Genomic DNA, 25,510 nt, shown 5'->3' on the forward strand with positions numbered 1-25,510 from the left:
TGCAGTCTCTAGTAATGGGCTCTTTACAGATTAAATACGGTATATAGGTATAGGTATAATACCAAATTTCAGGCATTATTATTTGAGACCTCAATTTTTTTGAGGTAGCAGTTTCAGATGTTGTTAAGTGCAGGAATATTCCCCCTTGCAATTTTAACACCTGATTCAAAAATGTTTTTGAAGAAGTAAGTAAAGAAGCCTTAGTTATAACAGTTTACAGTAATTCTGCTTCATGACAATTAATTTGTAATTGAAAATTTAAATAAAACAAAACAATGTATATATTATTTTTTTTCTTTAAAACTTAATTATGTGCAATTACGTTGTTATCCCCTGCGAGTCCCTATTCCCAGCAGGGATTTATTCAAAATAATTAGCTTTTGATAATGTAATATTTGTCAAACAAAAACAATATTTACTACATGCTTTAAAGTTTATAAACGAATAACTAATAATGTAATTTATTGTGAATGCCTACAGCACTCCTAATACCTGGCTGAAAAATGCATGCAACATTTGTTAATGTTAGAGGAGGGCGGCCATCTTGCTTCTAATTGCATAACCTAACCAGATGTTTGGAAACCTGGCTACTAGGTTATAAATAAAATGCGCACATAGAAACAGTTACAGTATTATAGGCACAAAATGAATAAAAGCAAGCAATTTCAACAAAAATAACAATCTACTGATATACTCCAGTCTGGCAGCCCTTGTGCAGCCTAAATTGAATCTCTAACTTTAAATAAACTTACATACACACAAACACACACACACACACACCTAAAAAACAGCTTTTTCTGATTTAGGTAGCATCAGAGACTCTTTTTCTTCTTTAGCAGTGGTGACTGTAATGACATATAAACTCCTTAAGCACAGTAGTCCTCTGAGCCCAGGTCAGTGTTAAAAGCACATCCAGATAGCTACTGCATTACAACCTGGTCATGGAGGGAGAGGGTTATCTTTGAACCTGAAAGACTGGTTACATCTAGTGGGGTGGGGGGGGGACTGTCTCCATGTGAATGATGGATCCTGAGAAAATTCAGCACTGATCCCATGTGATATACATATACAGCCATTGGAATTCCTGATTGCTGTATTCATCTCTTTATAGCTTTAGCTTTTCTGTTATATTCCCTTTTAACGTTACATCCAGAAGCCAAGACAGCACAAGATCGACAGGTACACTGCAATGCTTCTCTGTTTATATTGGGGTGCATAAATACAATGCTTCTTTATTCATTTGTGTTCTCCCAGAATCTGGTTCCCTTCTCTTCAAGAAATATACTTCTACTTTTGATGTCACAGGTTCTGTAGGCTAGAACATGTTACAGCACTGACAGTGTTTGCTCCTATAGAACTGGTTTAAAATGGCCATTTTTGGAGAAGCGGTGAAGTAATTTCTGCCAGGCTACTTAAGGACAAGGTACCTCTAGCTGCAACTGGCATTCTGAGACAAAAGAGTAAGGAACAAAGAGGTAGAAAATTAAAAAAAAGTGTAGTAAGCAAAGTAAAAAAGACAGGAGGCAACCACTGCGACTATTACTAGAATAGACATACAGTAAAGCAAACAAAAAGGGGACAGAGACACTGGCTCTCTTACCCTGGGATCTATGTTCTGGTTTAATAGCGTCAAAACAATTTTCAGAGAACCAAGTTATAGGTCTCCATTTTCATGAAAGAGAAATATGTTTACCTAATAATGTTGGTGATGTTCTAAAATATCAATGACACACACAATACCTGTGTGTTAAATCAGCGCCTATTTAGGTTTTATACCAAAGAAAAGAACTGAATAGGATCCTTGCTAGCTGACACATATTACACTAGGTGATAAGATTTCATTAACACTTGGGGAACTTCTTTATGTTTAATCAAAAATAAATACCATGAATGTATTACAAAAGGTATTGAAATTCAAAAAAGCATACCTGCACTGAAAAAGTATACTGTATTCATCCAACAGAAAAGCATAAGCCCTTATAATAACTGCTTGTCATCCAGCGAACAAATATATATACATCCTGGAGCTATGTTTTTTACAGCTGGTGATTGGCTTTCAAGTACAAGTGATGAGAGCAGCTTTACAGCTGCCCAATCACATTAGGGCCTCATGTACACTGCTGCTGATAAACGGACATTTAGGAGCAGTTGGGCGTTTTTCTCAGCAGCCCCTGAACTCTTCTCTATGTTATCTTATCTGTCCATGTACACTGAGACGTTTTTAAGTGGTTTTAGAGGCAATTGAGTTTAGTGGCCTTTTTTTTTTTTTTTTTTAGCAAAAAAATGCATTCATATGGAAGTTTATTGTCATTTGATATGACAAATGCTTGTAACAGCGTGTAAACGTGTCTAAACGCAGTGACTCACGTTTTTAAGCATTTCATTTATAGGTGTTTTCAATGGGGATAGATTTATGACAATTTTACAATGTAAAAACGCTTCTAAAGGCAACTGTCACTAAACGAGCATAAACTGACGTTTTTAACCATTGGTTGTCAAGTTCCAGCATTCAGGATAGTTTTTCAAACATCCCATGTACATGAAGCCTTACAGTGTTTGGAAGGGGCCCCCCTTCCATCTCCTCCCACCGCCATTTCTGGGCTCTCTCCTTCCAATGAGGAGCCATGACCACTGTGGCCAGATTCGCTGCACACAGAGGAGACATCATTCCATCTCCTCTGTCATCGATGAAGCCTGAAGCAATGGGGATTTTGTCACTTCCAGTTTCAGTGCTGTGCTTCCCAGAAAAGCCAGGAAAGGCATTGATTAAATGGATCCCTATTTGCTCAGTTGTCTTGGGGGGCAGAGAAGGGATCAGGGGTCTAATAGAGATATTTACTACTGAGGCTATGTTGTAATAAAGTACTTTTAAAATATTATTTGCACCAAAAAGTTAATTCTACTGTGAAGTCAAGCATTGTTAATGATCATCTGAATCTCTACTCTTGAATTGAAATAATAATGCTGCCTTACCTTTGGAGGGATTCATTGATTTCAGATGACTTATTTCATCCCCTTCCATTTAGAGTGGAAGCATTAGGCTGTGAGTCAATCCTGTTGCCTGAATGATATGTTAAATATTTCCCCATGCAGCTACCCAATACTACCAACAACCTGCCTTTAGAGCTAGCCAACTCAAAAAAGTATATCACATATATCTCAAGACTAACCCAAATACCAAAAAAGTGTAGCACTCCACTCCTTATAGTGATGAGATCAAAATGTAAATATATATATTCACCAAATAAATTACCAATAAATCTCTCAACTAAAAACATTTATAACAAAAAATTGCTATATCATTCATGATCTAAAATTAGTTAAAAAAAAAAAACACTTTAAATGACCCTTCACCCACAGCTGTTGTAAACTTATGTGCCCGGATATGTGTCTACAGAAATCAAAGCATTCATAAATATTCATCCAACATACTCTTCAATCACTAGTGCACAAAATGTGCTTGCCTCCAGCATTTGACCTCTATATATGCAGGTGGTCAATAAATGCTTGTCATCATATGGATATTATAGCCAGGCCCTAAGTCACACTCTCCTTGTGAAATGCAAGCTAATGCACAAAAATCTCTTTCTAAGGAGACATCTCCATGCTTGTTAATGCAGCATTCCCCACAAACAGCATTTCCTCAAAAAGACATTAGAGGACAATCTAATGCTCTCAATATAAAATAATACTCACTTAAGCAGAACTTGTAATGCTGCATGTAATGGCACCTGCACATTTACTCACTTCCCGGTCTCACTGCAAACACTGCAGCCATTTAGTTTATCCAATAGCTTTGCCAAAACTCCTCCCAATAGTGTGCTGACATCATGAACCAACCCTGCCTGACATTTTGTGGTTGATTTACTAAAGGCAAATAGACTGTGCACTTTGCAAAGTGCATTTGCACTCTGCAAGGGCATATGCTCCAGAGTTTAGTAAATGAGCAGAAGCTCTGTTGACTTCCATCATCCAGTCATGTGCAAGCAAAAATTCTGTGTTTTTACTTTCCTTGCATGTGATTGGGTATTCTGTGCAAAGTAAAGCTTTACCTCATTTACTAAGCTCTGGAGAAACTGCACTTGCAGTGTCTATTTGCCTGTAGTAAATCAACCCCTTTGCATCCCAATGGGACTTCTTCAGCTTCCAGCTTCTAAAAAAGTCCCATTGGGACACAACGTGAGAAGAGTTTTGGCATAACATGGATTGAAGAGCACTTTAGATGAAGATTTATTAATGCTTTCATTTATGTGGACACTTTAATATACTTTATACTATGATACTTTTATGTGGAATGCCATTTAAAGTTTTTTTTATTTTATTTTGTTTTTACTAATTTTGGATCATGATTGTTATAGTACTTGATTTGATGGAAATATTTTTAGTTGAGAGTTGTATTAGTTGAGAGTTGTATTAGTAATTGCTGGTAACAGACACTGAGAAAAAAGGTACTGTAAAAACGCATTAAAAGAAAACCAAATGCTTTGTTTTGACAGTTTCTTCTTCCTCTAGTATTAATGAGAAATCAATAGAGGCAAGAGGAAGGTCAGCCTTCCCTTAAGCCCTATGGCCTGACTCTGAGCTGGCATTACTGCTCTGACAATTCTGAAAAGAATACAAGTGAATAGCTATCACGTATCTTCATGGAGGCTGAAGTGGCGAGAGGGCTCCCCTTGTGCCTCTGGTCCAAACACACATCAATGTGAGAACAGGAGTGCAAGGCTCAGGGTAGCAGGGGAACCAGGAACCTGGCAGATGACGATCAGTAGAGATGGTCTGTAGAGATGACGGTGGATGCAGGTAGGATCAAACTTCACAATCAGCAGTGGTAAAACCCATGCACTGATAGACTTGAAGTGCAGGACATGACTGGAAAGGCAGATTTGGTAGATAGAATACCCAGGTTCTGTTGTGAGCAGGCAGAGAGAGCTAGTCTGGAAGCAAGAGTCAAGGTCAAACATGGTCAGGTAACTGGAAGAGAAGGCTTGGTCAGGCTAGGGACACTGATAGGCAGTAGTAACGGAAGCAGGGAGGAGACAAGTTAGGTCAAACACGGGAGTTTAAGCAGGAGCGAGGGCAATTAGCAAGCCAGCAAGGGACAAGCAGAGTCAGTAACAGGTAGTCAATGAGCAGGGTAGCTAGGAAGAACAGGAACAAGGATCACAGAGAGCTGAAGAGCATTCAGTGATTATTACACATTGGGACCTCCTATAAATAGGCAGCTTGGTGCCATTCCTGGGATTGAACATGCACGGGCATGCGTAGATATGCATGGACGTGAGAGCCGATGCACACCAATGCACAGATGTGTCAGTGCATGCTGGTTAATGTCCAGAGTCTATCTGTGTGATGACATGTGTGCATGATAATTAACTACACTTGGTTTCCTGACAATAGCAGCGCACATACATTTATTATAGAGTTATTATAAGAGTTAAAGCTGCACTATTATTACAGTTTAGTACTGGAGATTCAGTTTCTTAAAAATTTCCCAGTCCTGATGATTTTCCATTACAGAAACTACTACATTACTAAGAATGTTAACTTTATGAAAAATTAGATGTTTCCTCTGCAATCCTTCTCTATTAATCAAAAAATATATTGGTTTGGGTTATAACGTAAACTTTGGGACCACTTCTCAGTCATTACTTTTGATATTAGGAAGGCCCTTAACAAGAGGAAAGAAATAATAATTTTAATGTAAGGGCTCATGTCCCTAAAGCTCGCTGTTGTATAGAAAATTAAAACCTCTTTATTTACTATAGCCCAATCTGTTTATATTACTTTATTTTTTACCCATAGATCTGACTTGGCATAAAACATACTCCCATTTACTCTACACAAATATGTTCCCTGGACCATAAAGCCTACCAATAGACACAACTTTTCTAATGACAACATAAATTAATATTAGCTTTATTTAAAAACTGATTTCACCATAAATAGGAGAACAACTGGGCTTTTTTTTGGACAGAAGCAAAATATTGCCATCAACTATTTATACAGGCCGTACACCTTAATAGCCATGTGTTATTCCAGTAATCAAGCTGGGTCCTGCATATCATAACAAAAATTAAAATGAAAAAGATGGACTCACAGGTGTCCATGAGTATATAATTATCTGTCATTAGTGGAACTATGTCTAAAAATATCTACCTAATTGGGAAATAACAAACAAAACAGGCCACTCAGGAACTGAATTATGTTAGGCAGTAGGAAAAAAGCTGTACAGCTGGAAAAATTGAGAATGCCGAATGGTGGGGCCTAAGTGTCATACAAAGGGTTATATACTATACAGAACAGAATTGTCTGTTTCCATCCTAAGGCCTGTCATGCTTTCTTGATTTTTCTGGGTGCATATCCCAATAAAAACCCTCTCTATAAAAGATTCCATCTCAACATTTAGGTGTGATTGTTTCCTTCAGTGATTAGTTTTCAAATGTAATATATACAGATTTACTATTAAAAGAAGCATTGGGAATTTTTTATTTTTTAATCATACTTACCTAGGTGGATCTACCGGCTCTAAGGCTGAAAACCACGTGATCAAACACCACTGATGACTTGGTTCTCAGAGCTCCGTGAGCAAAGAACCGGTGACTGTTAGTCACCAGCTCTCTGCTCTGACCCCCCCCCCATTCGTTCAATGGAGTGCTGGACTGTGGAGGGGGAGGGAGCAGCCGGCTTAGGCTCTCTGGGTGCTGATCCAGGCATGTGAGCGAATCCCGACTATATTGTCATGATCTTGCCCCAGCCTGGACTAGCTCTGTGACATCAGCCAACAGAGGGCTTCAGCCCACTGTCTGCTGAAAATGGATCAGAGGAATGCAGAACGATCTGCACGCCTGTGATCCACAGGAGAAGTACAAACGAGCTTTGGTTATACGTCTCCTTTAAGAATGAGAACAAAAAGCATTACAGTTAATGCAAATCATGTATATTAAAAACAACAGTAGTTTTCAAGTGTAGGCAATCCTGCATTAACTAGGAATACATTTCTGTAAATTTTGAGTATTTGGTCATATTTTGGTCATCAGTCCTGAGGAATAATGTCCTTGAACTGCTGGGAGTCCAGAGAAGGGCAACAAAACTAATAAGGAGGCTGGAGGATCTCAGTTATAAGTAGCCACTACAAACATTATACTTATTCTTCATCAATAAGAAGTGCTTAAAAGGGGATATAATTGCAATATACAAATCTGTGAATGGTGACTCTAGACAACACACACGGCCAGACAATGAAGTTGGAAGACAAGTAGTTCAATCTTCAACTGCGTATGAGGTTCTTTACTGAACAGTAAGGTTGTGGAACTCCCCACAGTGGGTGGTGTCAGTGGGGAATTTAGATAAACTCCAAAAACTTCTAGGTGTGTTTCACAGATAAAACAATGTACAATATTATTGAAAATGGTATTGAGACACACACACTCAGGTTGAACTGGATGAACCATTGTCTTTATTCAACCTTACCAAATGTGTAGCTATGTAAGTAGGATTTGTGATATCTGACATGCAGAATTTAGCCCTTATGGTCTTTACAGGATATTCCTGACTTACTCTGTATTCAAAGTCTGTTACCATGATTGCTCTCTTCTTTCATCACTCTTACTTTCTTCTTCTGGCTTTTTTTTTCTCTTTTCATTCTACTCCACTCTCTCTATACTACAACTGCACATATCTTCATGTTTTTATTGTGCACACGTTCTGTCCATTTTTATTTTGTTTATAGTTTTTCTCTACTTTGTGTTTAAAAAAAACCCCTCATATTCTTTCTTACCCCAAACCCCTTCTTCAAATTGATACATTTTGCTGGAACTTTTATCTGCTACACATGCATTCCTTACATTTGCCCCTGCTTGCTAGTAGACGGTTGCATAGCTGTTGTACATTTTTTAGAAGCACTCCCTACAGTGAAATAGGTGACAGTGGACTATGCAATGGGTATCCAGTGAGCATGTCTTATATAATGTGCCACACTTGTATGCTTTTCCAACTTTTGGTGCCCAAAGAGGCCAAGGAATTCCACAAGATTAGCACTCAAACACACCCTTCAAAACAATTCAGAACTACAAGTTTGTAGAGACCGATCTGCTGACAGCCTTAAAACAGAATTAAACCCTCCTGCGACTGCCATGGTGCTGCACATGTGATCCGTCATGACACCAGCCATTTGATGGTTTGACAGTTTGGTTGAGGACACAAACAAATGTTACAGTTGCCCTTTCCAGCATTGCAGGAATATAACTGTTTTTTGAAAGTGTTAAATTGATGGGTTTAGTTCAGCTTTATGATTTATTGCTTTGGGCTTCAGCAAAATGGCAGCCTCCAGAAAGATAAAACAGGAGCAATGCTGGATGCAATATCCAGCACACACTAATTTTGGTAGCATAATTATGAATGTGAAATGTATGTTCCTCGCTAAAGAACATTATTTTTTTTATCAAGTTGCTATGGGTAAAGTTCCACTTTAATAAAAAGACTCACTCTGGTGGCAATACTTAGAAAAAATAATGTATGTGCTAGACTTATTTGTCATTTTCATAGGTTGTATTAGATTCTAACAAGTACAGGCTATTCTGTTGTGTTTACCAGTGGCAGTTGGTTCCATGCATGTGGCTTATTATTCAGAAATCCTGACAAATGTCATGCCTTTGCTGTTTAAACTATACTTTGTTTTGAAACCCTGAGGTCTTCATTACATGTTATCATTAGATAAATGTCATCCCTTCCTTAGAGAGGCCAGAGGCACATTACAGAACTACAGGTTTACAGCCTATAAAATGTTAACCTGAAAATTGAAGATTTACTTAAGTAATCTGAACAAGGCAATGAGCTTTACCATATTGCAATATGCCTGCATGACTTTTTGATGTATTGACAGTGAGTTCATGCATAAATGACAACTCCTAGATGTAAATATTTATTGTTTGTCCTTTTTTATTAACCTAGGTCTCTACAGGACCTGTCAAGGCAGACAGAAATTCCTTACGGAACAGTATTAGACTCTGCGGTTTACGAGCATGTGCGGGTGAAAGGGATGAATCCATTTGAGAGAGACAGCATGTATTCCCAAATGTGGCGTATGATTAACAGGAGTAATGGGACAGAGAACAATGTTCAGGAATCTCAGGAAGGCATACAAAAGGTGAAATATTTCTTTTCTAATATCTAAATACTTAACTTTTATGCACGCATTGTTATTGAGATGATTTATGTTAACAAGAATATTTTTCTCGACTAAGCATTCACCGTTTGTTCATGGGCTTATTAGTAAAACGACAAACATTTCCTATTTTTTTTTTTGGTCATCGTTTTACTTTATATAAAGCAAAAGTGTTGGTCTCAGTAATCTAGAGATGCTGAGCTGTGGATGGGAGGCACTGTTATTATAAAATGATGATGAAAGCATTCACAGTGGGACATTTTACTCAAGGTGAATGCTCAAAGATAGTGAGTGAGATGCGCTACTGCTACCATTTTGCTGCTATGTGTGACATTGGAAGACCTCCTTATTATTTTGAGCAATCCCTCCTCGTTAGAAAAAAGGCTTTCCTGCTGTCAGCATCATCCAATTAGCTGTTGTGAAGTGCTTGGGCACTATAAAAAAATAAAAAAAAACTCAGAACACAGGTGAAGGCTACCATTTCATTTGTTGAGGACTGGGATGAAGAGTTAGAAAGTGTTTTGGATGCTGGAATAAATTATATTTAATTTTGCAGTTTTAATGTAGAATACTTGAAAAAGGACAGCTACTTCACTGCTTTAAACAAGTGCCATTTAGAAATTTGCATCAGCAGCTCTGACTTAGACTGAAGTTTAGGCATCAATCGCAGTGTGAAGAAGCTGAATGAGGACATCAACTTTACTGCTCTAAGTGCTCTTAGTGTCATTTCAATTTTCAAAAATGTAAATGGCATTCAGAAATCTGCATAAGCATGTTAAATTACATTATTAACTGAAATATCTTTGGATTTGCCATATTTTTATATTTTTTACTTTGGCAACTGACACTCTTAACTTTAAAGCTGAAAAAAATTGTGAGTGTCTGGGGCTCAGAACGCTGATGTAGGCTGTATCATTGTGGTTTTCTTATTTGAGAGCACAGCTTAAACTCTCGAAATCTGTGAATACAATCTGTAATCGTGTCTGATGCTGTGATAATACAGTAATAATCTTTTTTTTTTTCCTTTGATAACAAAGCTGACATTCTTGAATATCCTAAAATCTAAATTAACAATAAAATTCTGTCTGAGACTTACAGTTCCAAGTCAAGCTGTGTTTCTTACTATATTTTATTTATTTATTTATTTGTAAAGTGTGTTCTACACAAAAGGGCTTGTCTACTAAGGCCCCTTTCGCACGGGCTTTCCGATCCGCCTGTCAGTTTTTCAGGTGAACCTGATCGGATGCTCTATGTATCCCTATGGGGCAGCGGGTGTCAGTAGAGACATCTCCGCTGACACCCGCTGCTATCCGATCCTGTCCGTGAAATCCGGATGGATGGAAACAGGCGGTCCGTTCTCATCCAATCTCTCCATAGAGGACAGCGGGGATCTGACATCTCCATCACTGCTCACAGAGCGGAGACAGAGCTATCATCCGCCTGCTCAGTGGGGATCGGCGGATTGATCCCCCGCTGAGCAGAACAGACTCCATCGGGCGGTGCGCCTGTGTGAAAGAGGCCTAACATGTGAAATGTTGAGCACCAAACATCTGTATATTCAATACATCACACACTTTTCTCCTGGTCCCAAAAAAATACTGTTCCCTGTGCAGGAGAAAGAAAATATTATTTCACTTTAAAGGTCAATGTCACTCAAAACTGATATTTAGATACTGTAAACCCTAATACTAAAGTCTCGGTTTTTCTTTGTTACAAATAACAAACATGTTATACTTACCTGCTCCGAGCAGTGGTTTTGCACAGGGCAGCCCAGATCCTCCTCATCTATGGTCCCTCTTTGGCACTCCTAGCCCTTCCCTCATGTTGAGTGCCCCTAAGCCGAATCACAGCTCCCTGTGTCCATTCAGACATGGAGCCAAGCTGATCCGTAGCTTCCTGTGTATATTCAGACACATAGCCGTGACCCTGCCCCCCCCTCCCCGTCTCTCCTCATTGGCTTATTGACTTTGATTGACAGCAGCTGGAGCCAATGGCGCCATGCTGTCATCTCAGCCAATGAGGAGGGAGAGTCCCGGGACACTCCTGCAACATTGCTGTATTAAGGTGAGCTCAGGTAAGTATTAGGGGGGCTGAGGGGGCTGCTGCACACAGAAGGTTTCTTATCTTAATGCATTAAGAGAAAAAAAACTTCTGACTTTACAATTCCTTTAGTAAAACTGAAGGGAAAAACATTTTTTTTTTTTTTACATTTTGATAGTATAAGGCAGGGTTATAACTTCTGTTTTCTTTTTGACATCTGTGTCCTATTGAGATTTCTCTTCACTTCCTGTCCAAAAACCATAACAGAAAGAGAGAGGAAATCCCTCCAATGTGAGATTCCTGGATATCTTGATATCTAAGGTCACCAGAACTGGTACTCCCATTGGAAGACATTATCTCTATTCTTTTTGAGGGACCACTCAAAAAAGGCATCCAAAAGCTCCTTGGTGATGGAGATAATGACTATTAGATCTATTTAGAAAACACAAATTATTTCCTTGAAAACCATTACAGCATTCTTGGCTCTGTTTTAGGTTTCTGAATTGTCTTGCACTAAACCATACTTTCAATGTGTACATGAAAGTCATAAATGGCGTTGGTTTTGAAATGTACACACCAAGCTTTATTCCTAGGAGATCTTTCACCACCAGTGTAATTAACGAGACTATTATCAGAGATGTATATGCGCACTGCTCAGCAAATGCAGGTGTTTTTTTTTTTAAAGTTGACCTACTTTTGGCTGTGACTTTTTCTGTATTGGTTTATATTGCTAACTTTGTGATCTCTGCTGCAAAGGTGTCCCTCAATTTCATTATAAACTTGAGGTCTGAATTGACTTTCTTCCCTGTCTTATAGTGGATCATGATTTCAAATTCTTGAAAGGTTGTCAGTTCTTTATAGTATATGGTCAGGATGGCCCTTGCATATTTAAAATGCATCACAATGGATTATTATAACTTTAGACTGTTGACTCTCCAGCCTTAGTAAGTCCTGCCAATACAAAAAAAGAAACTTAAAATGTCATAAAACCAAATTTTGCAGATCTATCAATTTATGGAGATATATATCTAGCGATGCAAGCTTTGGATCCTGTTTCGACAATTTTGCAGTGGCACTGCTAAGTCAGGGATGAAAAGATAGTGACAATTCTAACGACAGTACACTTCTGTTCTGAGATAGGGAAAAAGGAATTAACAGGTAAGAGATAGAAGCTCTGTGGCACTAAGTTGAGGAAGAGTGGTCTTTATAGAGGCAATGCTAAATCATTTATGAGGGACATGGAGATTTCAATGTAATGTGTGCTTCTGTTTAGGGGATGTGGGCACTAAAAAATGTATGTGTAGCTTTGAAAAACTATGCTAATGCATTTTTAATTTACTTCAAAGAAGGATACTATTTAAAGGTCCTTTTTTCCAACATAATCCTGTATTCCTCCATTCATATGAAAAGTTAATGGGAGTGAAAAGGTAGAGGGAGAACCTGTATTGGAAAATACACAGTGGCACTATCCCAAATAGAGCTAAATTATAAACAAGGTCCCCACTTCTCTTCCCCTTGGAAGAGATGGTGGGAAAAAAAGGGTATTTTTAAGTGCCCAACAGGCTGTGTAATATTTGCTAATTATATAATAATCCACAAATGAGTAAAAACATTTTTTTAATACATCAAATGTCAAAAGTCATCTAGATTAGTCAGTAAAGCTACATATAGTTACCGGTACATAGTTACATAGTAGTTGAGGTTGAATAAAGACTATAGTCCATCCAGTTCCACCTGTGTAGGTGTGTGTGGACGCAATCATCTCACATATCCCTGAATGTTATGATCCTTGAGATGTACATCCAAGAGTCTTTGAAAAATAGCCATACTCCCCGCAGTTATTACCACTTGTGGTAGAGAATTCCACAATCTTGTAGCTCTTACTGTAAAAAAAAAAACCCCTGCGCAGCCTAAGGTTAAATCTCTTCTCCTCTAATCGCATTGTATGGCCTCCTGTCCTCATGCATTCGTTGTGACTGAACAGTTTTTTTTCTATGCTGAGATCACCGTTGAGGTATTTGTATACTGCTATCATGTCCCCTCTCAGGCGTCTCTTCTCCAGGGAGAATAAATCAAGTGCTTGTAAGCACTCTTCATAATTAAGGTCCTCCAATCCTCTAATCAGTTTAGTTGCCCTTCTCTGGACTCTCTCCATCTCCAACACATCCCTTATGAGGACTGGCAACCAGAACTGGACAGAATACTCCAAATGTGGTCAGACCAGTGATTTATAAAGTGTTAGGATTACAGATTTATCTCTGGAATACATCCCGTTCCTTATGCAAGCTAATATTCTGCGGCTGCAGCTTGACATTGCATGCTATTACTAAGTCTATCTTCCACTAAGACTCCCAGATCTTTCTCCATTATTGATTTCCCCAGGGGTCCCCCCCCCCAAAGCATATTGGGCGTTTATGTTTTTAGTCCCCAAGTGCAATACCTTACACTTTTTTCCCTCCATCTCCTCCAAGGGGAGGAGAGGTGGGGACCTCCTTTATAATAGGAAAAGTTAACCGCTACCTCCAGAAGATTTACCCCTCTTTATGACCAGGCCATTTTTGCGATGCGGCACTGCAAATCTTTAACTGACAACTGCGCGGCCATGTGACACTGTACCCCAAAAAATGTTATGTCATTATTACCCTCAAAACTAGCTATCTTTTGGTGGTATTTGATCACCACTGCGGTTTTTATTTATTTTATTTTTTTGCGCTATAAAAAAACAGCGACAATTTTAAAAATATGTATATATTTTATTACTTTATGTTATAAAACATATCCAATAGAAAAATTAAAAAAATCAATTTTCTTCATAAATTTAGACCAATATGTAATCTGCTTTATGTTTTTGGTAAAAAAAATCCCAAAAAGCGTATATCGATTGGTTTACGTGAACATTATAGTGTCTACAAGCTATGGTATATATTTATGGATTTTGTTTATACTAGTAATGGCGGCGATCAGCGACTTATAGAGGGACTATGATATTTCGGCGGACAGCCAGACACTAACTGACACTGTTGACACTTTACGAGAACCAGTGACACTAATACAGAGATCAGTTCCAAAAATATAAATTGTCACTGTACTAATGGCACTGGCTGGGAAGGGGTTGAACATTTATGGCAATCAAAGGGTTAACTGTGTGCCTAACCAGTGTTTCAGTGTCTTAGGTGCTGGGGAGTTTACTAGCTGCAGAAACAAAACGTCTGATGCCAAAAACAGCAGCTGTAAAAATATCCAGTGTGCATGAGGCCTTAAGCCCCGTACACACGCTATGAATTTCCGCCGACCGGCCGTCCCTCTTTTGTCCAGAGTGGTGTCCGTTGGTTGGAATGTGCTCTAGACTGCACACAAATTTTCCCGTACAACAGAATTCTATTTTAGAAGTGATGTCATGTGTTGGATTGCTTTCTATGTGTTCTTTCATCTCTGAGCATGCCTAGTCTTGCTCATAAGATTTTTCCCCGTCTAAATCTGTACTAATGAGATGAAAATCGGGCGTGTGTTGACGGAGGACAAAAATTTTAATGCCTGCACATCAGGATTCTGTCAGCCAAAAGTCGGCTGTCGAAAGCCCCATACTAACAATCCGAAAATCGGCAGATCGGTCGTCGGATGAAATTTCCCTTCCGAAATTCTTATCGTGTGTACGGGCCTTTAGGATCAGTGGGAAGAGCCACATTCAATTCACCTGGAAGTGCATGAGGATTTACCACAGAAGTTTGGTTAATGTACTCTTCTTTTTTAAATCTTATTTGCCTTGTCAACCTGCAAAGGGTATAAAGTTCTTCTATACATATGACTGTTTCCCAAATCTGACCCCAACCAGCTAGATCAGATGGTGTGCATCTCATGACTGTGGATAACTACAGGTATATTGGGGGCGTACATACAAAATAAGGGTAATTAGAAAATCAGCTATCAGGACTGACAGGAAAAACCTGAAAAAGCAAAGGTTTGGCAAGGTCATAGCTTATACAGGGCTGTATATCCTCCATGAGACAGCATTGATTGCTCAAGTGCTGTCTCATGGACCTTCAAACCTGAAAGTATTGGAAATTTCCCTCAGCACCTGACCTGGCAAAGAACAAGCTTACTTTAACATTTCTTTAGTTTTCATTGCTTTTGTTTGCAAAATGTATAAATGATGTCCTTATAGCTCACTACTATCTTGGAGTTTCACATTCTATGGCTTTTAAATAGCTTTTACGTTATGTTACCAATATACTGCATGAGTTAGAAAAAAAAAATCAGCCAAAAGTTTTCATGCTTTGGAAAAGTGTTCAGTTTAGCTTACAGTTTGATTAAAGTCACATGTCTATGTTTTTGGCAGCGCTATAATGCAATAGTAATGAAGCGTTGGGAAGCACCAGGCAATATAATGAAGGCATGAAAGATTATTGGCTTTAAGGCAAGAAATGAAGTAGATAAAGTTTGTGAAGGGAGGATAATGCATGTGCAGATCACAGTGCCGAGGGCAATGAGGGGGGGAGCAATTGCAAGATCTAATATATGGCAGGCAAAACAGCAGCATGGAGCTGGGTAATGGAACACAATTTCACATGTGTCAGAAAAGATTCAGCACTGCCTAAACCGAGATTATTGGATCTATATTAATCATGCCCTAAGGTTGATGTTATAGTCTTGAAACTGTTATTGCACAGATAAATGTAAAATTGTTTTATTTCTTCTTAATTGCATAGTAAGGTTCAAAAAGAATATTCAATATTAAATACTGTACACATACTATCCATCGTAATCCGGTTAAAAATAAAAATAAATAATTATTCCTGTAATGTAGACTACATTTTTGAGAGCAGTGCTGTGACAGACGGGATGAGGCATTAGCGGGTCAGCCAAATTATTAAACAAGATGTGTTGGCTAAACTTGCATAAGTGGTAAATCATGGTGAGTGATCCGCTACAAATTAGGGGCCTCACATGCAGATCCTAGGTGACTAAAGTATCCTAGTTCACAATTTTAATTTGACCAAAAAAATATGGACGTAGAAGAAATGTAACACAAAGTTACATTTTTTATTAGAATAGTTTCTCATATTGTGGGGATCGAAAGTTTGGGCACCCCAGGTAAAAATTTGTATTAATGTGCATAAAGAAGCCAAGAAAACTGAAGGTTTTGCCATGGCCTTCACAATCTCCTGACCTCAACATAATTGAAAATCTATGGATAGACCTTAAAAGACAAGTGTGTGACAGACAGCCCAGAAATCTCAAAGAACTAGAAGACTTTTGTAAAGGAAGAATGGGCAAAGATACCTCAAACAAGAATTGAAAGACTCTTGGCTGGCTACAAAAAGTGTTTACAAGCTGGGATACTTGCCAAAGGGGGCAGTACAAGATATCAACTCCGCAGGGTGCCCAAACTTTTGCAGACGCCATTTTTTGTTTTCTGTTATTTTGAAAGTGTAAATGATGGAAATAAAATCTAACTTTTGTTGACATATTATAAGAATGTCTAATCTGTAATTTGATGCCTTTTGGAGATTTTTCCATCTTTCCTTGGCTACTTTATGCACATTAATACAAATTTTTACCTGGGGTGCCCAAACTTTGGATCCCCACTGTAAGTTACAGATTGTTTTATCTGGACTGAGTGTCACACCAGTTGAGGCAAATTCACAAATCTTTGAAAATACATAATATTTGTCATGTTCCTCAGGTAGATCAATGTAATTTTCCTTGGCACTTTGAATTATAGAGAAAGTACCTTTGTCAGGTTTTTGCTGCTGTCTGGGGTACACATGTGCAGAGTGGAAATATGAGTTCCGTTTCGGATAGATTCAATATGTTACTAATTTTGTTTTGTTGATTCACTTCAGAATTCATTTAGTTTTGTTTCATTTTTTTTTAATTTTCTAACAAATTCCAAATTTTTCAAAGGGTTGTAATTTGGATTGGTTGAAAAATGATCAAATTCTGTGTGAAAAATAGCTGGTTGTTAAGCAGCAGGCTGGGAACTAACAACCAATGACTCAGCAGCTGTCACCAGGATTCCCTGCTAAGTACTGAAATGTAAACAAAAGAATAGAAAAGTAAAAAAAAAACAGCATGCCCCCCCCCCATCCATACCAGACCCTTCAGGTACCACATGATGCCCCATCCCACACTACCCCTGCATCTCTTTTGTCAACCCATAAGAGCCGCTGAGAGAAAAGCTGTCCTTGTAAACACAGAAGGCTTCCTTGCTTACAAGTGACAGTGGAAGGCAAGAGCTGGAGGTGAGGGAACAGAGTTCCACCACGATCTGGCTAACAAAAACCCTTGCCGACCAGTCACTGGGACTGTACTGCAGCAAAGTGGCTCGATTCCGTCCAGCGACGTAGACCTGCGTTGCTGGACTCCTCCCCCTGTAGGCGGCGCTTGCGCGCCGCCGGAGGCGCGCTCCCACTGTTTTCAGTCACAGCAGGAGTCGGGCCAGGGGAGGAGAGGCGGCGATCAATCGCTTGTGTAAACAGAGCGGGCGGATCTCCTCAGTGACAAGGAGTGACAGATTGCAGGGTTCAGCATAGCTGAACATGCGATCTGTCCCTGTGTCACTCAGTCACCTCCCCCCACACACATTAGTAAGCACCAGGCATACATTAACCCCTCCCTCTCCAATAAAATTAACCCCTTCCCTGCCAGTGTCATTTTTACAGTAACAGTGCATATTTATAGCACTGATTACTGTATAAATGTCACTGGTACCCCCAAAAGTGTCAAAAATGTCAGTCAGGGGTCCGATCTGTCCGCCGCAATGTCGCAGTCCCGCAAAAAAATCGCAGATAGCCGCCATTACCTGTTTAAAAAAAAACACCAAAAATGACAGAAATCTTTCCCTTAGTTAGTAAACGCAATAACTTTTGCGCAAACCAACCAAAATACGCTTATTGTGATTTTCTTTAGCGAACATAGGTAGCAGAAAACAAATTGGCCAAAAATTTAAAAAAAATTTGATTTTTACATTTTTTTGGGGGGGAATTTCATATAAAAAAATGTTAAAAATATTGTTATTTTTTCAAAATAAACACTCTTTTTTTGTTTATAGCGCAAAAAGTAAAAATCGCACAGGTGATCAAATACCACCAAAAGAAAGCTCTGTTTGTGGGGGAAAAAAAGGCCGTAAATTTCGTTTGGGTACGGCGTCGCACGACCGTGCAATTGTCAGTTAAAGTTGCACAGCGCTGAATCGCAAAAAGTGGCCTGGACGTAAGACAGCAAAATCCTCCGGTGGTAAAGTGGTTAAGGGCTGCATGAAATAGCCTGGTGGGCTGGATTCGGCCTGCGGGTCTTGAGTTTGACACGTGTTCTATGTGTTTCATAAGCGTTGACCTCACTGTTGCACAATAGTGTTAAAACAAATGTCAAATATCTACATTTCTATAGAGATTTGAGTAACTTTTCATGCACATTTGGGAATATTATTTGCAGCTTTGAAGTGCTTTTAAAGATGAAGTTTTGATATCCATATTTTATCATGCTTTGGTCAAGCTTGGACCAATGTAAGTACCCAGGTATCATACCTGGTAAAATTCCACTGGAACCTATAAATAACTGTAGTAGGCACAGCTACTTCCAAAATGATCACCACTAGCTTGCGGGTTCTATACAGAGCAGCTGTCCTGCTGTCTAGTCAATGCAGGAGGTTGCATGCTCAGTTACTCATGTTCTCTGATTGCACAATGTAGAGAGTGTGATGTAACCACCCCACCTTCCCACCTCATCCAATAAGAGAACATTTGGCATCCATTGAGAAAATGGAGAAAATGTAAAGTGTTCTCTAAATGGTTCCCATGCTGAGCAAATGACCCTCTGTGTTCACCAAGCAGCAAAGCACCCGCTCAGCATGGGACCCAGCAGTGGAGATTGATATTTTAATCAAATGTTGACCAGACAACACACTGTTGCTCAACAGTGGTAAACCAATCGAAACAAAAAAACAGAACAAAGTGGGGCATATATCGGGACTTTAGAGGTACCGTCTGAGACCAATATTAGTAGTATCACACTGCTACAAAAAATTGTATTAAAAACATTTCTTTAATATACAAAAATTGTTACAACAGAGTACATAAAGGGACAAGGGAACACTTAATATATACATGAATCAATATAGGAAATCAACATATGCATATCCTCATATCTCAAAGATGGCGTCACCAGGAAGTACTGTTGGGCCAGATAAATCCGGTGCCAATCTGGTAATTCCTTAGGTGAACCCCAACCCACTACCCTACATGTTTTGCGGTGCAAGCCGGTTCTTCAGGGGTATAGGGGTACAGGAAGATGTTCAAGAGGATGGCTGCAGAACAATTAAACAAAAATGTACTACAAAACACATATATTCAAAATAATACATCATATTATTAAGTCTAATTATGTATGTGGAACCTGGGTGAAAATCACCCCAACCACTATGCGTATTACAAAATAAATAACATCTAAATAAATGTATAGAAAGATCACAAGCTTTAATATAGACATGGAGACCAGAAGAGAGCATGGATAATCCCACCTGATAGGCTGGATAGTGGTAAACCAATGTTAAATATCTACATTTCTATAGAGATTTGGGTAACTTTATATACATATTTGCAAATATTATCTGTAACAATTTGAACGAAATAGTGTAAATATTAGGATAAATAGCCCTTTAAGTAGTAGTATTTTTCTAGGTGTCCATGTACCACATGGTATACTGTGCAACATTTCTGTTAAAGTTTGCTTGTGCATGATCTGTTCTGTGATGACAATGGATTCTTGAGCATGCAGATTTCATCTTTTATTTGAAAACCTAAGAGAAAATTGAACTTGGAGGCAAGCATTGTAGAGCCATAATTAGAGGTTCAAGGTTTATATTATTATAATCCTTGGCTTAGAACAAATGGCTATAATTTAAATCCCAGTGAATGCTGAAAAAATATATCATACAGTTCACCGGATATACAGTTTGACATCATATAATAAAATATAATTTGTTTTTTTTTTTCTTACAGAATGCTACATAAATGTTCAATTATGTTATAAAAAGCACTTAAATATGCACTTACCATTGTACTGTGTAGTATATCGAGTAGTACACAGTGGCATACTCATATGTCACAATGTCATTATGTCAATTAATGCTGCTTTTCTATGGAAGCTGGGATTCATTGAACAAAAGAATGCATACATTTTTATGGAATAAAATAAACCAATTGCTTAACCCCTTCTAGATAAATTTATATTTAAAACTATAAAGAGGTAATCTACACAATGGCTAGACTATACACGTGTAGTGTAGTGTTATTTGTAGTAATCCCTAACTTTTTGTTACCACACTATCTTTGCCAATAGAGACCTACAGTATGTGTTTATATATACAGACCAGGAAAACAGTTCTTATTTTTAAGTATAAAGTATAGCAGGGTTTCTCAACCAGGGTTCCACTGAACCCTAGGGTTCCTCCTGAGGTTATTAGAGGTTCCTTGAGCAACGAGCAAATACTGCCTCTCAGATGAGTTCCCAGTGACACCATTGATCTTTTTGGCCATCTGTAAGGGGGTAATTCTTCCCAATGATCACAAGTGTAAGGAGCATTCTTCCAACTGACCATCACATTAATGTATCATGAGTTATAAATACAGTAATTTTTAGCAGGGGTTCCCTGAGACCAGAAGGTTATTTCAAGGGTTCCTCTGTGTTGAAAAGGTTGAGAAAGGCTGCAGTATAGGGTGTTTTCTCGGATGTACTTTGAAGTGCCCAAATTTTAACAGATTTTGCTAGGCACTTAGCTAAAATCTAATGAAAGTGAACTTACAATAGATCCCTCTGTTGCAGACATCTCAAGTCTAGCCAAAGTTACAGGCTCTACTTGTCTGTCTCCAAACCAACATTTTCTGGGGTGTCAAATCAGATCTTTTCACTCCCAACTCCTACCACCCAATAAATCACCATTCTCTTTGTCCCCCATGACATTTAAATTGGCAGTGCAGAGGTTGCATTCAGGAGTGCACTTCTTCTCCAGAGAGGCTCTTTAGCTTCAAAAGGGTTACATTAAAAAATAAACTTAAAGTGGTTGTAAAGTCAGAAGTTTGTTTTTTTATATTAATCCATTCCATGCATTATGATAAAAAAACCTTTGGTGTGCAGCAGCCCCCCTTAGCCCCCCAAAATACTAACCTGAGCTCCATCTCGATCCAGCAATGTTGCATGAGAGGATCGGCTGTCCAGGACTCTCCCTCCTGATTGGCTGAGACAGCAGGGGGGTGCCATTGGCTCCTGTCTGCTGTCAATCAAAGTCGTGCAGATCATATACTTTTGTACTGTATCATCTTGTGAAGAATATTCACCGTGGATGCAAAGTTTCATCTGTTTTTGTAGAGTTGCCTGCAGTGACACAGAAAATGAGGGAACAACACATAGACATATAGTTTAACATCTCAGTGACTGATAAAGTCATATGGATTGAAAAAACAGCAAAAGGATCTATTTAGGAAAATAAAATACTATGTGAATAATCCTCATAGCTTTCCTTTCAGCAAAGGGTATATTTCCCTATGATCATCTGCACCATCCATTGTGGTATTTTCCCAATTGCTGTATTTCAGAAATAATAGCACATTATGGCCACTAGATGGAGCTGACGATGATAGGAAATGTACATAATGGAAACATTACAGGGTTTATACATGATGATAGATGATGCACCCACACATTCAATTTTTTATTAAATAGACCCCTAGGTTTTTTTCATACAGATATAGTTAATATTTGTCTAAAACTGCCATGCTAAAAAATGTGTTAAATAGACTCTGTTGCTAGATTAAAAAAAAAAAAGCACCTGTAAATATAAACTAAATAAATAAAATAAACTGTCTCGCTGCAAATACCATTGATCTTCACTCTGTTACAGAGCCAAACTTGTTAAAGAATCTTCAGCATCCACTACTTCTGAGAGTGTTTGATGCCTGGTTCCCCTCTGGATGCAGTGATTTTATCTGCTGCTCCTTTGCCATTACATGAGAAAACTGTGACATAGATGTTGGCAGATGGAACCACAGCTTAGCTCTGCAACAGAGCGGCCTATGGGACAGGTTTTTGCTACAGGCTGGGCTTCTTTTAATCTGTTTATATAGCGATCGAGTTGTTTTGAAGGAACCGTTTAAATATAGACACTGCTTCTTAAAGCTCTTTAGGAAATCATTTTTGGGTTTTGTTTTTTTAATGTACAAGTCTCGGTTCAGATTGGTGCAATAGAAGACATTGCATGTGATTGGCACTGCACTGCTTTGCAAATTGCATGCAATGTCTGTGCAATGCAAATTCAGCCACACAGATTGTATGGCTGAATTTGCATCGCATTCGGACCAAACCAGTGCAGGACCCTTTGTTTGATCCACACCAGGATCAGATCGCATGGGTGTTCATATCTATGCAATCCAATTCCTGTCTGATTTGACAGTTCGCACTGCTATATATGATCTAATAAGGGGGTGTCATTAACTTTGTATTGACACTCCCAGTGGTTCGCATATGGCAGTGTGAACTGTCTACGAGTCGAGTGCAATGCGGGAATGCAGTGGATTTGCAGGGTTTCCCGCATCGCACCAATGTGAACCGATCCTAAAAGGCAACTTATTGCAACCAGATTTGTTTGTTAAAGAGTAACTCCAGAATGAAAAGGCCTTTTTTGCGCGCTACTACTACTACTAATAATAATAATAATAATAATATTACACCTTCAAATGCCTTACCAATATTAAAAATAATAGAAAATTTCCTGCTGATTGCAAATTAAACAAAAATCGTGCTGCATAATAAACAGCAAACCCCCGTAAAGTTAGCTTGGGAACAAAAGTGCCTATAACTATAGTGCCAGAATGCAAATATTTGCCTGAAGCCAAAGCACTAAAGGAAAGTCAAGTTTGAAGAGATGCTCAGCATTTCAACTTTATTGATATACATGGGGTTGGTTTACACAAAACAGAGAAGGGAAAATTGGAGCTAAAGCTAAGCAGTTGCCCATAGCAGTTAGGATTCATGTTTTATATGAAACAAGAACTTAAAGTGATTCTAAAGGTTGTATGAATAAAAAAATAAATGTTATACTTACGTGCTCTATGCAATGGTTTTGCACAGAGCAACCCAGATCCTCTTCTTTGTGGGTCTCCTGCTGGCAGTCAAGACTCCTCCCCCCTGCCAAGGACCCCCAATAGTAAGTCTCTTGCTATACAGGCACTTAAGCAGGCCTGCTTCCACTCTCCCCTCATTGGCTCACTGGCTGGGATTGACAGTAGTGGGAACTAATGGCTCCCACTGCTGTGTGAGCCAATGAGGAGAGAGAGACCTGACGAAGGGGTCCTGCGTGGCTCCAAAACATTGCACCATTTCTGATGGGATCTTTTTTGCAATAAATCTTTTCGATTGCTTTTGCAAGATCCTTGGTGTGCTTGCGAATATGTATATATAAGAGACCTGGGAGAGTTGCTGCTCTCATGCACATAAGGGGGGCGGAGGGGGGGACTACATTCAGAAGGTTTTTTACCTTAATGCATAGGTAAAAAAGAAAAAAAACCTTCTGCCCTTTGTAACCACTTTAAGTGTGAAAGACCCTCTGCTTTACACACAGCTCTGTGTCCCCTGTATATGAATGTTCAGATCCTATTTTTAGTGAGCCAACGTTGGGTGCCGTCTTCACAAATTTGTAGTTTGGTCTCCCTGCATAAAATATATGCTGCATTTGTAGATTATTTGGGGTTGATTTGCTAAAGACAAATAGACTGTTCACTTTGCAAGGGAAAGTGCACTTTTTTAAGTTATTTTTACCCCCGTGCTTAGAGAATGAGAAGAATCTCAGCTAGCCTTCATCATCCAATCATGTACAAGCAAAAATGCTGTTTTTGCCTTGCACATGATTGGGTGTTCCTTGTAAAGTCTTTTTGCACTCGTAAACTATTTTGCTGTCTTTTTGCACTCGTAAACTATTTTTAATATATAGTTTTCTGTTGGCGCTTACTATATCAGGCTATAGGTTACATAATACAATTTGCTGTTTATTATGCAAAGTGCAAATATATTGTTTTGTTATTATTATTAGATAGTGTGCTAATAGCATTAAACATGTGACAAGTTTGCGTAGAATTGTATTACCGCAAACAAACCCTACCTAGCATATTTTTAAAAGCTTAGCATTGTGATGTTTTTTGATTTAGTGTGTAACACAGGGACATCGCCATAAATGAATGGGAGATACAAGCTTCTCATACATACATTTATATCTTGCAATGATTTTAACTCACAAATTTCAGCATGCAGAAAGCCTGTGTTCCTTCTGAGACATAAGAGCTACAGAATTTTTATGTGAAGCTAAGCAAAGGAAAAATTAAACAAAACAAGTCGATTTTTGACAAGTGTCACAGTGAACAGTAAAAAAGGTAATGGTCTCAGCTTCAGAAAAAAAAAGAACAAGTAATTTTTGTCAGACTAGGGAAAAGATAATGCAAAACATTAACTCATGGAGTATCTAAAAAAAATAAAAATCTGGAATTTTGGATGTAGCACAATTTAAGAAAACCTCATACAATTTTAAATTTCACGCCACCATAGGATATGCTTTTATTAAAATCTGAAACTGGCCTTTGAAGATGAAATTAAAGAGTTCAAAAGATGTGATACCATGCAACATGGTTCTGATTGGCTGTAGAAAATAAATCAGGGGCTTTGGATCTTTGAAGGTCACTTTTTTGCACTCCAAATTTAAGTATCTATAGAAAAGGGCCTGCAAATTAATTTGGTTACTGGTAGTAATATCATTGCACTTTACTGAAGAAGTTGAAAAATATTCAGCTATTATCAATTTTAATTTCAAGCATTATTCTTGTTCCTTCAGATATGATTGCATTTTACAAGGCATGCATTTTTTTTTTTTTTGTAAATACATTTTTATTCAAGAAGAAAATAAGATAAAATTACATGGAATAAGATATGTAGTATAAACACATGTAAAGTTCCAAGTTGAGGTCAAGTCATGATACAATACAGCATTCTGTTAGTACATAAATGCAAAAGAAAAAAAACAAGGACATAACCATATGTAGTACACCTCAGTGGGACTCTACAGAAACAAAACTTGTATATCAATGCAACACGCTTGGGATCATACTCAGAGTAGGAACTTGCTCAGTTGCTGTGGATTCCGGACCCTCACCCCAATTGGGTGCATACTGCGAGGGGGCGGATTCCACCTATGTAGTGCATGCATTTTTTTTTATTGCAACTATCATTTAATTATTTTTACATCAAAATATTCTTGAATATATACTT

General features: G+C 38.4%; 1 protein-coding gene across 3 annotated transcripts in view; it reads left to right on the forward strand.

The window, feature by feature from the left end:
* The window catches only part of GRID2 (glutamate ionotropic receptor delta type subunit 2), a 1,458,531-nt gene that overhangs the window by 1,257,599 nt on the left and 175,422 nt on the right, over window positions 1–25,510 (forward strand). For all 3 annotated transcript variants that reach the window (XR_014225747.1, XR_014225748.1, XM_082268534.1), the window contains exon 13: window positions 8,950–9,145. Coding sequence is in view for 1 of the 3 variants with exons in the window: in XM_082268534.1 (XP_082124660.1) it covers window positions 8,950–9,145 (196 nt within the window). In the remaining 2 variants the exon portion in view is untranslated. The remainder of the gene's footprint in view (window positions 1–8,949; window positions 9,146–25,510) is intronic.

This window comes from Pelophylax lessonae (assembly GCF_965119305.1).
Source record: "Pelophylax lessonae genome assembly, chromosome: 1".
NCBI classification, from domain to species: domain Eukaryota; kingdom Metazoa; phylum Chordata; class Amphibia; order Anura; family Ranidae; genus Pelophylax; species Pelophylax lessonae.